At 39.6% G+C, this 13,879-nt stretch overlaps 2 protein-coding genes across 6 annotated transcripts; one reads left to right on the top strand and one right to left on the bottom strand.

Moving 5' to 3' along the window:
- LOC148849289 (L10-interacting MYB domain-containing protein-like) lies at window positions 1–5,046 on the top strand. Of its 5 annotated transcripts, none has more exons than XR_016100561.1 (4): window positions 166–360; window positions 2,897–3,238; window positions 3,372–4,186; window positions 4,254–5,046. XR_016100561.1 is itself a non-coding variant. In XM_088948962.1 (3 exons), the coding sequence occupies exons 2-3, from the start codon at window positions 2,897–2,899 to the stop codon at window positions 3,951–3,953; spliced, it is 924 nt and encodes a 307-aa protein (XP_088805088.1). In that variant the 5' UTR covers window positions 1–360; the 3' UTR covers window positions 3,954–4,222. The 5 variants fall into 5 exon arrangements, 3 of the variants coding, with proteins under 3 accessions (XP_088805088.1, XP_088805089.1, XP_088805090.1); XR_016100562.1 differs by having other exon boundaries at window positions 194–360; window positions 3,372–4,122; window positions 4,240–5,046; XM_088948962.1 differs by lacking the exon at window positions 4,254–5,046 and having other exon boundaries at window positions 1–360; window positions 3,372–4,222.
- Window positions 5,047–5,822: 776 nt separating this feature from the next.
- Window positions 5,823–12,359, bottom strand: LOC148849288 (protein ALTERED PHOSPHATE STARVATION RESPONSE 1-like). The gene is made up of 4 exons (XM_088948960.1): window positions 10,928–12,359; window positions 10,634–10,833; window positions 10,100–10,323; window positions 5,823–6,933 (listed from the first exon to the last, which is right to left on the bottom strand). The coding sequence occupies exons 1-4, from the start codon at window positions 11,598–11,600 to the stop codon at window positions 6,147–6,149; spliced, it is 1,884 nt and encodes a 627-aa protein (XP_088805086.1). The 5' UTR covers window positions 11,601–12,359; the 3' UTR covers window positions 5,823–6,146.
- Window positions 12,360–13,879: the final 1,520 nt, after the last annotated feature.

Raw genomic sequence — 13,879 nt, 5'->3', positions numbered from 1 at the left:
CAGTCTAAAATTAAGACGTTGACTTGCTAGGATTTAGCTTTAGGTGAGAAGGATGCATACACTAGCATTTTTCCCAGCCTTAATCACTAATCTTGGACGAGGCCCAGCTGGCTGATATAGGACCTTATAGTCCAGCCCAAATAATGGTCCAACTTCTCACATTCCTAAGCCCATCATCACAGAAAACAAAGGAACACAACGCAGTAGCGCTCCTTTTATCTTTACCTAAAAGAATATTACAAAAAAAAGGGGAAAAATGGTCTTGTTTTGGTTTATCGCCTTAATCTAAAAACGAGATTTTGGTGTCGACAAACGCACCACGGTCGATCGACGATCCGAGGAGTACGGGTTTCTCTCGAGGTGATCCCCTTCTCTCTCTCTCGCGTGCTTAGATATTTCGTTTCTTTGCTAACCATGAACCTTGAGCTAGGGTTTAAGAATTTTAGGGTTTTGACCACATTTTTCCTCTTATCATTTTCTTTCGTTTCAATTTCCAACCCTGTACTGTTTCTCTTGATGGTATTAATCTTCGGAAGAAGACTTAAAATTTCGGTCATAGATTGTATGCACGTTGTAAGTTAGCGTTTCCTGTTGCCACTTGACAGTCACTCTGTGTGAAACTCCAGCATAACGCATTAGACTTGTTGAAAGCGAAACAGGTCAAGAAGAGTTCAAGTCTGTTCTAGAGGCTTCTAAAGCCTCCGCGTTGGTTTTGAATGGTTGAAATTGAAAACTTGAAGTTCTGGTAAGTAATATCAAGATGGCTCAGTAGCTAGTAGGGTAGGGGCATCTCGGTTAGTGAAACTCACTAGAAACTCGTATGTACTCAAATGGCCTATGCCTTTGGCTAGAAGTGGAATATGGGTTGCCAAAAACGCCCTTGACAGAAGAATCATTGAATAAAATCTTGTTCCAAAGTCCAAACTTTGTCTGCCAGCAATTCTTCAAGTCTAAATTTCGAGTGTATTTTCTAAAAAATATGACAACAGAAAGATGCTTTTGACCTTTGAAGGACTTACTTGGTTCTCTGTTAATGGGGAAATTGACTCCCCGCTAATGTTCTTTTAGCACATATGCAACATCACATAACCTTTACCAAATACAGAAACTGGATCACCCTGGTAATGTTTAGGGTATCAGCATAAATCTGCACAATTCTGAAGAAAGAGGGGATTGCTAACTGATTAAAACCAAGCCCAATGCTATCCACGCTTCGATTGGCATAGATCAACTATGGACCCCACTCCGGACCACCCCATTGTCTTAAAAGGAGGTATCATAATGATGATATGACAAACTTTTAGGATTTTGTAACAGGCAAGTCAATAAATCTCTTTGGGCAGTTTTCTATTTGGAAACTATACTACTCATCGGGTTCTCTAAGAATTTAGGGAAAGGGTTGTTTTACATCTGCAATGTATGATTTTTGATTTGGTTTTTTTTGGTGAGAGATTTGTGTCCTCTATGAGTGACCTATTTAGATACAATAGTTTTTTTGAGTTCTCAACTAGGTATTCCTTAGTTGGGGTTCTATACAATTTATATCCTATGTTTCGGGTTTTTGAGCTTTTGTTGCAGTGATCTTTTTGTGGGGTTAGTGTCAAAGGAGTGCTTTCTTCTTGGGAAGAAGTTTATATTTATCTTCTCTTTAATATAGTGGATTTATTTTGATTTCCCCACCTGTGGACATGGTCTGCTGAACCATTTAAAATCATTTTGTTTTGTGTTTAGTTCTTTCTTAGATTTTTTTTTCCTATTTTACTGCATTGTAGCCAAGGTATCTAGGTGATTTTAGGTGTAAGCCGAGCATCTAGTTACCTAGGTGATAGAATTTTACAAAGGATATACTAAATTGTAGGTTAGTTTCCTAATTTTATATATCAATTAGCATGCATATGCATTGGAAAAATAGAGATTCTCTTCATTAATAACATTAGTTTTCCTCTCAAAACATAGAAAATCATTATATCTAAAAGACAATGTTATTATATTATCAGGAAAAGACAATAGTATTTTACATCATTTAGTTTTGAATCTTTTGATATTGTGCACAATGGTTTTGGTGAGATGGGTCAATGTGGAAATGTTGTGGGAGAGCCTGGAGGCCCAGTGGGGGTAGTGCTTACTTGAGCATTCAGGAGCACTATAATGCCAACATGGGAGATGAATTTGGATAGTCATCTGCTAAGGTCTTTGACTGCAATCTGCTGGCTGGTTTGGTTGAACACTATGGGAAACTGTTGAAGACTCACTGCTTGATACCAATCATGGAAAGGATTGTGTGTGTGTCAGAGAGTGAGAGAGAGAGAGAGAGTTTAGTCATCTATTTTCCATTCTCTCAATTTGTTCTTGTCGTGCCTGTCTTCACTGCTTGACATATCATGTTGTTGGTTGATGGAGAGAACCTTGGTAACTGTCCGAATGGGCCTGCAGTTTTGTTTTTCATGGTGATTTGGAAAATCTTTTCCTTAACTTATGGTAATCAAGCACTGGTTTCATGTAAATGAAAAAAGGATGGCATCTTGGTTCATGGGGAACCATGGATGTCTTTAATTAGATAATGGATGTCTTTAATTAGATACTGTCTATTCATGTATTTTCTGTTGAAGTCTATTTATTTGGATTGTGGGGTTAATAGTTTTTTTTTTTTTTTTCCATGAAGAGTTGGAACACAGCAAGATTTATTTGTTTTTATATTCTTGTTTTGTTTTAGTATAAACATTGTATCAGATAAGGATCTATTAATAATTTCTGTTAGAGAAATATTATTTTTGAAATATATAATATGTGATTCATGGCCATTTGGTTTCTGCAATTATGGTGTTCGCTTTGAACAAGAAGTCATTTGTTATGCATACCTTAGATACCACTTAATAGCAGGTATGTTACATTGTAGATGGCTGGTCGGTCCACTAGACAACAATCCAAGCAGGATCAGTCAAGGGCTAAGTGGACAGTATCCCTTACTAAGATACTTGCAGACTTGATGGCCGAGCAGGTTTTAAAGGGGAATCGGCCAAACAATTCTTTTGGGAAAAAAGCGTGGAAATGTATATGTGATGGTTTCCATAAAGAAACGGGATTGAAATGGGATAAGGAGCAATTGAAGAACCGTTATGGTGTTTTGAGGAGACAGTATGTTACTATCAAATCACTTCTTGATCAAAGTGACTTCAGTTGGGATGAACCTCGACGCACAGTGATAGCCACGGATGAAGTGTGGGATAAATACATTCAGGTAGGATATACCATTTATCTGAGGTCCTATCAATCTATGGTACTATTGTGACTTTCTTTTTATTATTATTATTATTATTAATTTTGTAATCAGCCATCATTGTAAATTCCTTATAAAGAAACCATACTTGCAGACACACCCAGATGCTGAGACAATTAGAAACAATGGTTGTCCAATTTACAGACAGCTTTGCACAATATTCTCGGAGTCTGGGACCAATGGGGGATATGACCACTCGAGCCATCAGGTATGGGATGGTGGGGCTCCTAGTTTGTTGCCAGGACAAGAGACTGGAAGCATGTCAATTGATCCTGGAGCAGCTTCAATTGCACTGGATGATTCTTCATCAGAGTCAGAAGAGCACATTGACATGTTAGATGTCCAGAACAAACATCAATCAGCAACACCAACTTCTGGTCGCCGCAAAAGAAACCGTAAAGGAATTGATGATGTTATTGCAGAAGCTATATTGGAGATAGCTGTTGCATCAAAGTTGAGGACAACAGCATTAACACAGAGTAGTGAGCAATTTTCTATAAGCAATTGCATCAAAGCATTAGATGAGATACAAGGAATCGGTGACCGCATCTATTTTGCTGCTTTGGATTTATTTGACAGCTCCAGTGCAAGGGAAACATTCTTATCTCTCAAAAATGATAAGCGATTGACATGGTTGAAAGGCAAGTGTGATGCTCCCTCGACTTCCACGGTGTGAGAACATATTTGAGCCGTCTTTTTTTGTTTAATATTAATAGGATAATAGCTCTATACTATTTTACAGCAGAAGTTATAACATCATTATTTTTTTTTTGGGTGGTGCTGGGATTGAGGCAAAACTAGGAGGAATGGAGGATAATCCTCTTCTCAGACCGCTCTGCACATCTGTATAGTACCAGAATCGATGTCCACCCTTTTAATCTATTTTGTTTTGGACCATGAAGGCCAAAGGTATTGAAATTATATCTTCTTATATTGGTGAGATAATTCCTTGTTGAAAACAGGCACTTGTCATCAGGAAACGGGATTCTGTTGGGCTGCCAATTCAGCTGCTAGATATACAAGCGTGACCAGGAAATCTTTTTGCAAGTTTGTTATACTTCCAGTTTAAGAAGCTCTTTCCAACAAAGGGCATACCCGCCCAGACAAGTTCTCGGATGGCCATCCTGTTTGTTTACGGTATGGTAATTGACAATGTAGCTTCGGCCAATTGGCCCCCATAGGCCATAGCCCATAGGGAAGTCTAGGTGCCATACTCCAGACCTGGACTGGCTGGACAGCAGGAAGATCGCATCGTCAAAGCCCTCTTGTCAAACGACTGCCTAACCGTGGCATAATTGGACTGAGCTGATGTTTTTACTTGGTGAAAAAAAAAGTAGAATCAATGGCTTGAAAGAAGCTTCTTCCACGTTCAAGCCAAGGGGAGTTGGGGATATCCCTGAATAAGATTGTCGTCGTGATCCATCTCTGTTGGGCCAATATTTCTCCAACCTATCCAGCGTCCAACTCGGCTCAGGGACTCCACAGTGAATCTCAGGATTCAGGATCAGCTTGGAAAAAGATATTGAAGTTCAACTGCGTTTACTCATCTGGCTATATGATATAGTCATTTGAGCCACATAAGGCGGCGTTTGTTTTTGGTGTAAATGAAAATTGGGGTAAATTTTACATCCCGGTTCAAATTTCCCCGTGTTTTTTTAGGTGTTATTTTACATCATAAATGAGTGTACAACTCTGCTGAGGGTGAATTTTGCACCGAGAATTATCAATGTAAAACTCCATTGTTTTCAGTGTAAAAGTCCTTGCCCGCACATCTTCTCAAGCGCTGCAATAGTCAAATAGTACCGGCATTTCCACCATTTTAGAGCGCAGAAGATCAATGTGGCCCGTTTCCACTGTCCCTGCTCGCACCACTTTGGTGTAAAACTCCATCTGGCCCGTTTCCTTGCCTTCCAAACACCTTCCGAGCAGATCTTGCTGCCATAAATGGTTTCAACCAATGGGAGCGTTTGAGCTGGTCTCTGGGCTGCTGGTGGGTTTGGTACTAGAGCTAGTTTTGCGGTTGAAACCGGAACTTCTTCAAGTTTTCTTGACCTTTCTGGTTTTGGAACTCGAGTCCAAGAGTTTCAGTACATCATCATTGCAGAGGCAGCAACTATAGTCGCGGCATGGGTGGAGAAGGCGTTTGGATCTCTGCCAGAGGCTGGAGGAAGAGGACATTTCAGAGAAAAAATAGAAGCCTTCATCTGGGTACTTCGGAATCCGACCGGATTCAATGGAAGGGAGAGTTTCAGGGCAGAAAGAGTGGGAAGCTTCACTTTTACACCGTGACAATCAAATGTCATCAGCATAAAAATTCAAATCCACCTGTTTCCATTTTCCATCGATCACTGAACCGGCACCACCTTTTTCAAGGTGTAGAAGTGAATTTACACCTAAAACAAACGCAGCCTAAAGGGATATTTCCTGATTTATAATAAAATGCTCCTGGCTCATGAATTGCTACTGACGGTCCAAAGTGGTTAGGGAAAGTTTGGATCGAAAGTGACTCGGAGACTGCATAACAAGCAATATATCCCATTGCAAATACCTGTGAAAACTTCTCTTGAAAATCAAACATATCAAAACAAGGAACAGCCTTACACCCCAATGGAAATGGGTCTTATGTAACATGAAAAAGCTAGTCACTGGTTAGTATGAAACCCAAAGCAAACTCCTTACATTTCCTTGCATACATTGCAACCCAACGATTGCCACTTTTCATCTCTCAAACTTTTAGTTTATCACCACTTTTCAATGGAATCCTACCACCGACGTGATGTTAAGCTTCTGGGTTCCATTTCACAATGGGGATGCACATATATACAGAGTCCCATCACATGGATAATAACATAGAGGTACAGGCCATTACTTACGGTAGTATCCTCTTCAGTTCATTGCCTTGATCATTGCTCTTGGACTTATTAGACACTGATTCAAAGGACTGTATGCATACACTGGAAAAACCAGTCATTGCCTGGAAGACATTTGGAAACCCCATTTGCAGGTTGTTCAGTGTCATTGCCCTCGTCACACCCACCAATTTCTCATGCTTTGTCTTCTCCTCTTCAGCTTTGGATCGCAGAATCTCCACCTTTGCTCGCTTCTCTGCAACTGGGTCCCTGTGTCTTGATGTTCGTGATGTTTCAAGTATGGAAAATGGGCCATACTTGCACTCTAAAGATCTAAGTTGAACTACCTTCTTCTCAAGCTCTTTAAATGCAGCCTCTGACTTCTTCTTTTGTCTCTGCTCTTCTGCCTGCTGAGCCACAACTGCATGAATTACTGTTAAGAGGCCTTTTATCCCTTCAGATGCCACTTTATCTGGAATTCTGTCCACCTCAAGCTGCCAATCTTCACAGAGACAGTAGATTGCTGAGTTCTGTTTGGTTTTGGTTAGAAAGTCAGTGTTGAACTGGAAGAGACTGAGACGGAGCCATCCCGTGAGGGAATGGATGTAATCTCTTTGGGTTTGAATGAGGTTGCAGAAAGCTGAGTACCACTGTTGAACCTCAAGCTCAAGCTGGAGAGTTGATTGACGAAGAATCTCAGAGGTGGCATATGTAGTTGTAATGGGAGTATTAAGGAACTTCAACTGCTGAACTATGTGAGTTTGAACTTGGTTGCACTCGTACATGCTTCTCCACATGCACATCAATCTGCAAATACAGAATTTATATAATTAGTTTAAAACCATGCATGTCATTAGGCCCATTACAGCTGTTTACAAATGACAGACCCATAGATGTGGTTGTATAAAGTTGTTTTTTCTTCCCAGATGATAATAACATTTAGGTCATATTTGGTTTCATAGAAAACGAGAGAAATAGGGAAAGCTCTTAAGGAATTTTAAAGTTCTTAGGAACTCTCTCTATTTCTCTCTTACTTTCTATCAAACCAAATATTTGGTTCTAGAAAAGAAAAAAGGTACTGGCTTAAGTTACCAACCACAGGGAAGAACTATCAAACTGAAGGTCCTGAATCAACACCCCATAACATGCCCCAGGAGTACAGGCATGTTGGCTGTTTATAGAGCTAATCATAGTTAAATAGCAAACTTACCTAGCTCTCATAATTTTTGTTTTTTTATTGTTCTCATAATTTTTGGTTTTTATTGATTGCCTTTGGTTTTGGAAACACTCTCTGTATGTGCAGGGGTAAGGTTGTGTACATGTGTCCCTCTCCAGACCCCATATTGGCAGGAGCATTGTGCACTGGGCTGCCCTTTATTGATTGTCTTTGGTAGGGAGGGAAATTAGTGAAAATGCATACAGGTTCTTTGATCAAAACACATGATTCTTTTCAACACAACCATACACTAAGGCCTCATTCACTTTTCGGTAAGTTATTTACCTGGGTAAATGCAGTTACTTGGGCAAGTTTTTCCTGGAAAACACTTACCCGTATAATTGCATTTACCCATGTTCTTTTATTTCTAATGTAAATAAGGCAATGATCATTTTATTCATAAAATTCCATTATTAAAATAGACATTTTTGTCCAATTCAAGTGTTGGCAGCTTTCCCCTAGGTGGGAAAATTATTTACCCACCTAGGAGATGGGGGGTAAGTGATATCCAGAAAAATAAACTTTCCCTGGTCCCCATATAAATCTGAAAAAAGAACATGGGATTCTTGGTAATGGGAATCAAAATCCCATTCACCAACTTTCCCCCTCTCAAAATCCAAAAAAAGAACACCCCCTAAAGCGCATCTAGTGACTCAAGATAGGTTGTGAATTGGTTACCATGTTAGCATCAGTAGGATTTTTCTTTTTGAGGAAGATAGGGCCGGCTGACACAGAAAATAGTTACTAAGAAAGAGTAAGATCAAAACATAGGAATGGCAAATTATACTGTGCCTCAATATAAGCATGCTGTGTTGCACGAGGCTTCAATATAAGCATGATGCATATACTGTGCCTCAGTAATGGCATATTTGCTGTTAGTATTATAATCAATGCTCTGAAAAATCATTTTTTAATATTCTGAAAGTCATAACCATATTGAAACTACGTCCACCATATATGTGGAATGAAGTTTACCATTTGTACACAAAGCACTATATAAAATCAAGTTTGATTTCAAAAGTCAAGTAACTCACATTAGTCAACCCATATATGATGAAAATTGATCTAAACCTGGTGCAAGTGGGATTCGATCCCAAGCTCCACTACAACCAGCTAGTTGGCACCTTGCAATTGATTTGAATAATTGAATCACATTTTTTTAATAACATTTGATTTGAAATCACATGAATCAGTTAAGTTGTAAGTTTCAAACAAAACTGTAAAATTCTTTCAGAAAAGATTCAATCATAAAATTAGAATTGGAATCTTTGCAGTGTTATAAAAGCACAAGGTGCAGGGGTCAATTTGCGCCTGAGGCGCAAGGTGCAAAAATACAAAAACAAAGCTTAAACGTAAAAAAAAAAAGACAAAAGAATAAAAAAATAAAAAATATTAAACATAATATTAATAAAAAATACAAACTTAAATTTTAAAATAAATGTTTTAAAAAATATATTATCTAAAATTAAAATACATAAACATAATATATACAGCATATTCAAATGAGAATTTAAAAATGAAATCAAACATATAAAACATTTTCAAGTAAAACCCACAATCTCTTTTCTTTTCAATTACATTACTTCAAGTAGCTAATGTGACATATTACATTCCTAATATGTTGTTGCTCATTCATTCATCCTAATAAAATATCTTCTTAAAAAACAATTAAAGCTATAAAATCATTATTTTTTGTGTGAAAACTAAGAATTTAAGACCCTAACATAAACTTGTTTGGGCTGGCCTTGAGGGGTGTGGCACGGGGGTCCGCATATCGGGGTTGAGGCGCAAGGCACACCAAGTGTGCACCTTTTGAAAGGGCTGTGCCTAGGACCTGGGCAAGGCGCCTACCCTATAATGCACCTTGCTTGTACACCTAGGCGCGCCTTTTAAACCACTGAATCTTTGGTAGTATCATAAACCCTAAGTTTCTTTCCAACATTGTTTATACCACAGTTCTGGCTGGTTGTAGCAGAGACTTGGGATTGATTCCACCCTCACCAGGGTTGATGGGGGGTGTAGCCCCATGGAACCAAGGCTACACATCTTTGACTTAAATCATTATATGAATTTTCCCAATTCCCTGTGTGGGAATTATGACCATAGGGCCTCATCCTTTTTGGGGCCCATTTTCTTTTTGATGCCTAAAGTGATTGGGTTTGCATTTTAGGTTTTCAAAATCGAAACTTAAGAAGCTTGGATTTTGACAAAAAAGTAAAACTCTTTTTAGGTAAAATAGAAAATGAGTCAAAAGGGGTCAGGCCCTTCGATACAGCGGTCACTATTGTCACACCCCAGCCTGAAACCTTGCTTATCAGGAAAGGCATAGAATAGTGAAGAAATAATTTATCCCTTCCCACCTTGGCCAAAATATTGCTTTGTAATACTACTAAAGGGCCTTATATAGATGAAGTCAGCATATCATAGATATTTGCAGTATGATAAGTGTGCAGTAAGGTGGATTATCAACTGAACTGACAAACACCAAGTATTTACAGCAAAATATGCAAGGCCTGAACAAGAAATGCTAATCAAGTAATCAAGCTGCTTAAAGCAAGTTCTGTACTGGGTTGTGATATCTTTTGACCTAAAATGTCTCAGTTGACCTTGACTGAGTCAATCTTTCTGATTCGATGCCCCCATTTAGCTTTATGATTTCTCAAGTCTGGAGATAATTTTCCTTTTTGTTATTTTTAATCTCACAAAGTGAATTTAGGTCAATGCAACCAAACCAGGAATGAAGTTAAAAAGAAGGACCCTTTCACTAATTCAAGGAGTTGCGGATAGAGTTCTGTCTCCCTCAGTCTGGCAATTTCAGCAGACGAAGATTCTATGGCCTGAGAAGACACAGCCATTCTTGACTCCAACTTCTCAATGTCTTTCTTGCTCTTCTCAATCTTCACATAGTCTCTCCCTTTTACCTCTTGCTTCCTAAGCTCGGCCACCCTCTTCTTGTGCTCAATCTTAATAGTCTCAGCATTCTATGACAGAAAACAATAAATAAATAAACAGGCGAAAATATTTATGGATTGAAATTTCAAAGCCAGTGTAGGTTGACTAATAAGTATTGTAGGTCATTTGAGAGCTAAGAATAGAACAGAAAAGGAAGTCAATGCCTACGACTAAAAGAAGGAATCGTGGGTTATTCCGTTATTGCAACTTCTCTACACGGGCAGATAAGAAACTCAGGAAGAAACAACATGGTCATGGAGAGAGAAAGAGGGTAAATGCTGAAGGGACCAAGAAAAACGCAAAAGATTTTGGGTAACAGAGATGAGATGCGATAAGTACCTTGACCTCCTGGTAAAGTTTTTTCTCCCAAGCGTAGAGCCTTTCTACGGTGGAAGAGTGACTGGTACTGGGAAAACCTCCACTACCAATATCAACTCCAATTATTTCCTCACCCAACCTACTGAAACTGCTTGATTTCGAATTTGAACCCCTTGTCCATATCAATGGACTCAGACTCCTTCCGTAGTTATAAACCTTCCCTGCAAATAAACCTCAAAAAGAAAAAATAAATTCGCTAGAAACAGTGCAGAGATTGGAGCAAAATCATATGCCCAGTAGCGAAAGGATGCTTGCCTGTCGTTTTCTGAGCAGCAAAACCATAATGTGGTACTTCTAAGAGCAATGAAACATGGCCTCCAGCGTCAGATGCCTTGAGGAAATACTCATCAAGCTCTTTAATAATCTCAACGAGATCTTTACTGTTCTTCGAGACCACCATGGCAAGTTCGCTCTTGGTATCTTTTGAATACACACTGACAACAGAAGGCGGAGCAGCTACGCTGGCCCCAGCCGTAGGAACGGGGACCTCAGATGCGGTTGTGGTGGCTTCCCATTCCTCTTCAGTGACGGATCTTGACGAAGTGGGAGCAAATGGGTCCCAAAAATCCCAACTTGAAGGTGGCGGTGGAGGTGGAGGAGGTAGAGCAGGAGAGGCAGTGACGGAAGTCCAGTTATCGGAACTCGGGCTCATAGGTGGTGGTGGAGGCGGCGGAGTTGGCGGTGGGAGTGGTGGCGAAGGAAGAATAGGGGGCAGGCGGTGTTGGGGATCGTGATGACGGTGGAGACTGGTTTCGGCGTTAGCGAACTGCAGCAGAGCAGAACCGGTGCCTCGGAGGGATCGAAGATATAACGTGTGTGCTGCAGAGAAGGCTTGTCTGGCCTTCACAAACTGCTTCATGTATCTTCTTCGAGCCCTGCAACGCGAGACCATTTCTTCTTTCTCCACTCTTGAGTAACAGCAACCCATCTTCTTCTTCTTCTTCTTCTTCTTCTTCTTCTTCTTCTTCTTTACTCCCCCATTTTAAACAAAAATTGCTCTATTGTTAACTTTTCAGTCAAATTTGCAATTGGGTTTCCTATTCTCGTAGCTATTTCTCTTTCGAAGTTGGACAGAAATTAGTGCTTGCTTTCTTCTACAACATCTACGGGTCCATTCTTTGTTCTACTTTGGTTGGAGGAAAAACCACTTTTGCCTTTTGAAACACGATGAGCAACAGAGCTTCTCATCTTTTTGCTGTATCTCTATGAGTTTGTTGTATCTTGTAAGGTTTCACCTCTCCTAGTATGTTTGATGCAAAAGCTACTATTTTTACCAGTGAACCTCCATTCAGAAACAAGTGAGCATCTTTCTCCACATTGATGTTTCTCCCTAGTATCGAAGCGAAGATGGGGTGAGTCCTTTTGTCTCTTTCTCTGTTTTCCTCTAAATCCTGTCTTGGCTCTTTTAACCTTTCCTTCTTCGTTTGCTGGAAAAGGTACTGTTTTTGGCACTACAAATTCAACCACTACTCCATTATTTTTTTCTTCGCAATGCTGGTGTAGCTCTTGTTAAACAAAACCACGAAAACAATGGCGATTTGCCCTCTTTTTCTGTGAGGCTCTTTTAGGCGCACTGTTGCTCCAAAATGCAGCTGAGTTGGGTCACTCTTGTCTTGGGTGGGAGATGGAGAGAGCACCCGAGCAGCGCAGAATAACAGTTTTGAGACGTACACAGACAATGAGCGTTGGGCAGAGTGCAGGAGGAGATTTGTTTATTCAGAAACCAAAGGACTAAAATGCCCTTAATTTCCTTTTTATTCTAAACGACCCAAATTTTAATTTTAAATTCTTTTTACTTTCGATGCTGAGAGCAGACACTGGCCGCGATACACGCCGCCCCGCCGTTTACTTTGGAAATGTCAGAGGGTAGTTTGGTCAATCTAAACTTTCAACGGGCATGTCAGTCCTGCGGTTGCATAGAAATCAGGCTTGCTATGGCTAAAGACTTTTTTAAGCGAGAGGCGAAATTTTGGTAAGATTGGAGGGTAAAAAGGGGATACTGAGAGGTCCTGGCGTTCAACATTCGAGCTCGCCTTTTCCTTGGGGAACTGTGTTGGTGGGAAACGGTAAGCCTTGTGAGTTGTGAAGAAGTTGCTATTTGCTGATATAGACGAATAAGCTTTTGACCAGAATAGCCTCATTGTAGACTGAAAATACCATTCGTTTTTTTATGTCTGAAATTTACAAATATGGCTTGTATGGGCAATTTGATGTAAAAAACGTTAACACGTGTACCCAATGCAGACATTTGGGGTCCACCATCCAAGACCAAGTCCAAGTCCAACAACCCATGACGATTCCAAGGAAATTACTAATAGACCCCATCAGAATAGTGTTTCTACTGCTTTCACTCTGGCCTCCACAAAGCAAAATAGTCCATCAACCCTGTTTTGACTGTGAGTCTGTGACTCTGCTCACTTCTCACGCTTTTTCACCACTGAGCCCCACGATATGATGTCAACAAAAGAGAGCAAACCAATCATCCAAAGAAAGTAGTGGATCTTGGCTACCAAAATTACAAAGTAGGATATGATTATAAGGTTGTCAAATGGGTCGGGTCTATCTAGAACTTTAACCGATCTGACATTAGATAATAAGGGCCTGGAATTGAACTGTAATTAATAGGGTATGTAATTTTTAGACTCAGAATCCGATTATAATAAATAAATACATTAAATATTATATATACATATATATTAATTTATTTCATATATTATACCCTATATAAAGGGTCGGGTCTGAATTGGTTAAGGACTAGATGAAACCGATTCTAAACCGATAATAATCGGGACAATATATCGGAACTCAAAATTAACCCATCCAATTGGTTTGGATCAATCAAGTCAGATCTTGACCATTGACAGCCCTAGATCTGAATCATTAATTCCGGTCCATTATAGGACAATTCCTATTTAATTGAACTTAACAACAATGCCACATGACTTGGTGCCCCGGCTGAACCATTATATTTTCCACCTTTGCAAATACTAGTGAGGTTTAAGGAGCATGCATTGCAGTTCAAAGGGCTTGGATATGCTACCCACAAGTTGCTCCCACATCTCTACCCACACGATATTACAGCTGAACATCAAAAATATTTCCCTCATCATTTATGGGGAGATGTTCCCAATACATGGAATGGTGTTATGTGGGTAGGATGGGAACAATTATAATTAGCATATTAAGAGTGGCTTTCTATGCGATGAT

Source organism: Nelumbo lutea, chromosome 6 (genome assembly GCF_056320005.1).
Source record: "Nelumbo lutea isolate HS-2025 chromosome 6, American lotus-T2T, whole genome shotgun sequence".
Lineage (NCBI taxonomy): Eukaryota > Viridiplantae > Streptophyta > Magnoliopsida > Proteales > Nelumbonaceae > Nelumbo > Nelumbo lutea.
This window is presented reverse-complemented; position numbering and strand designations above follow the sequence as displayed.

Bases quoted from the DNA above. Each gene is read 5' to 3' on its own strand.
- LOC148849289 (XM_088948962.1), top strand. From the start codon at position 2,897: ATGGCTGGTCGGTCCACTAGACAACAATCCAAGCAGGATCAGTCAAGG. The intron at 3,239-3,371 runs GTAGGATATACC...CCATACTTGCAG, and splicing joins TGTGGGATAAATACATTCAG to ACACACCCAGATGCTGAGAC.
- LOC148849288 (XM_088948960.1), bottom strand. From the start codon at position 11,600: ATGGGTTGCTGTTACTCAAGAGTGGAGAAAGAAGAAATGGTCTCGCGT. The intron at 10,834-10,927 runs GCAAGCATCCTT...GTTTATTTGCAG, and splicing joins TGCTGCTCAGAAAACGACAG to GGAAGGTTTATAACTACGGA. The intron at 6,934-10,099 runs GTCCTTCTTTTT...CTGTATTTGCAG, and splicing joins CTCCTTGAATTAGTGAAAGG to ATTGATGTGCATGTGGAGAA.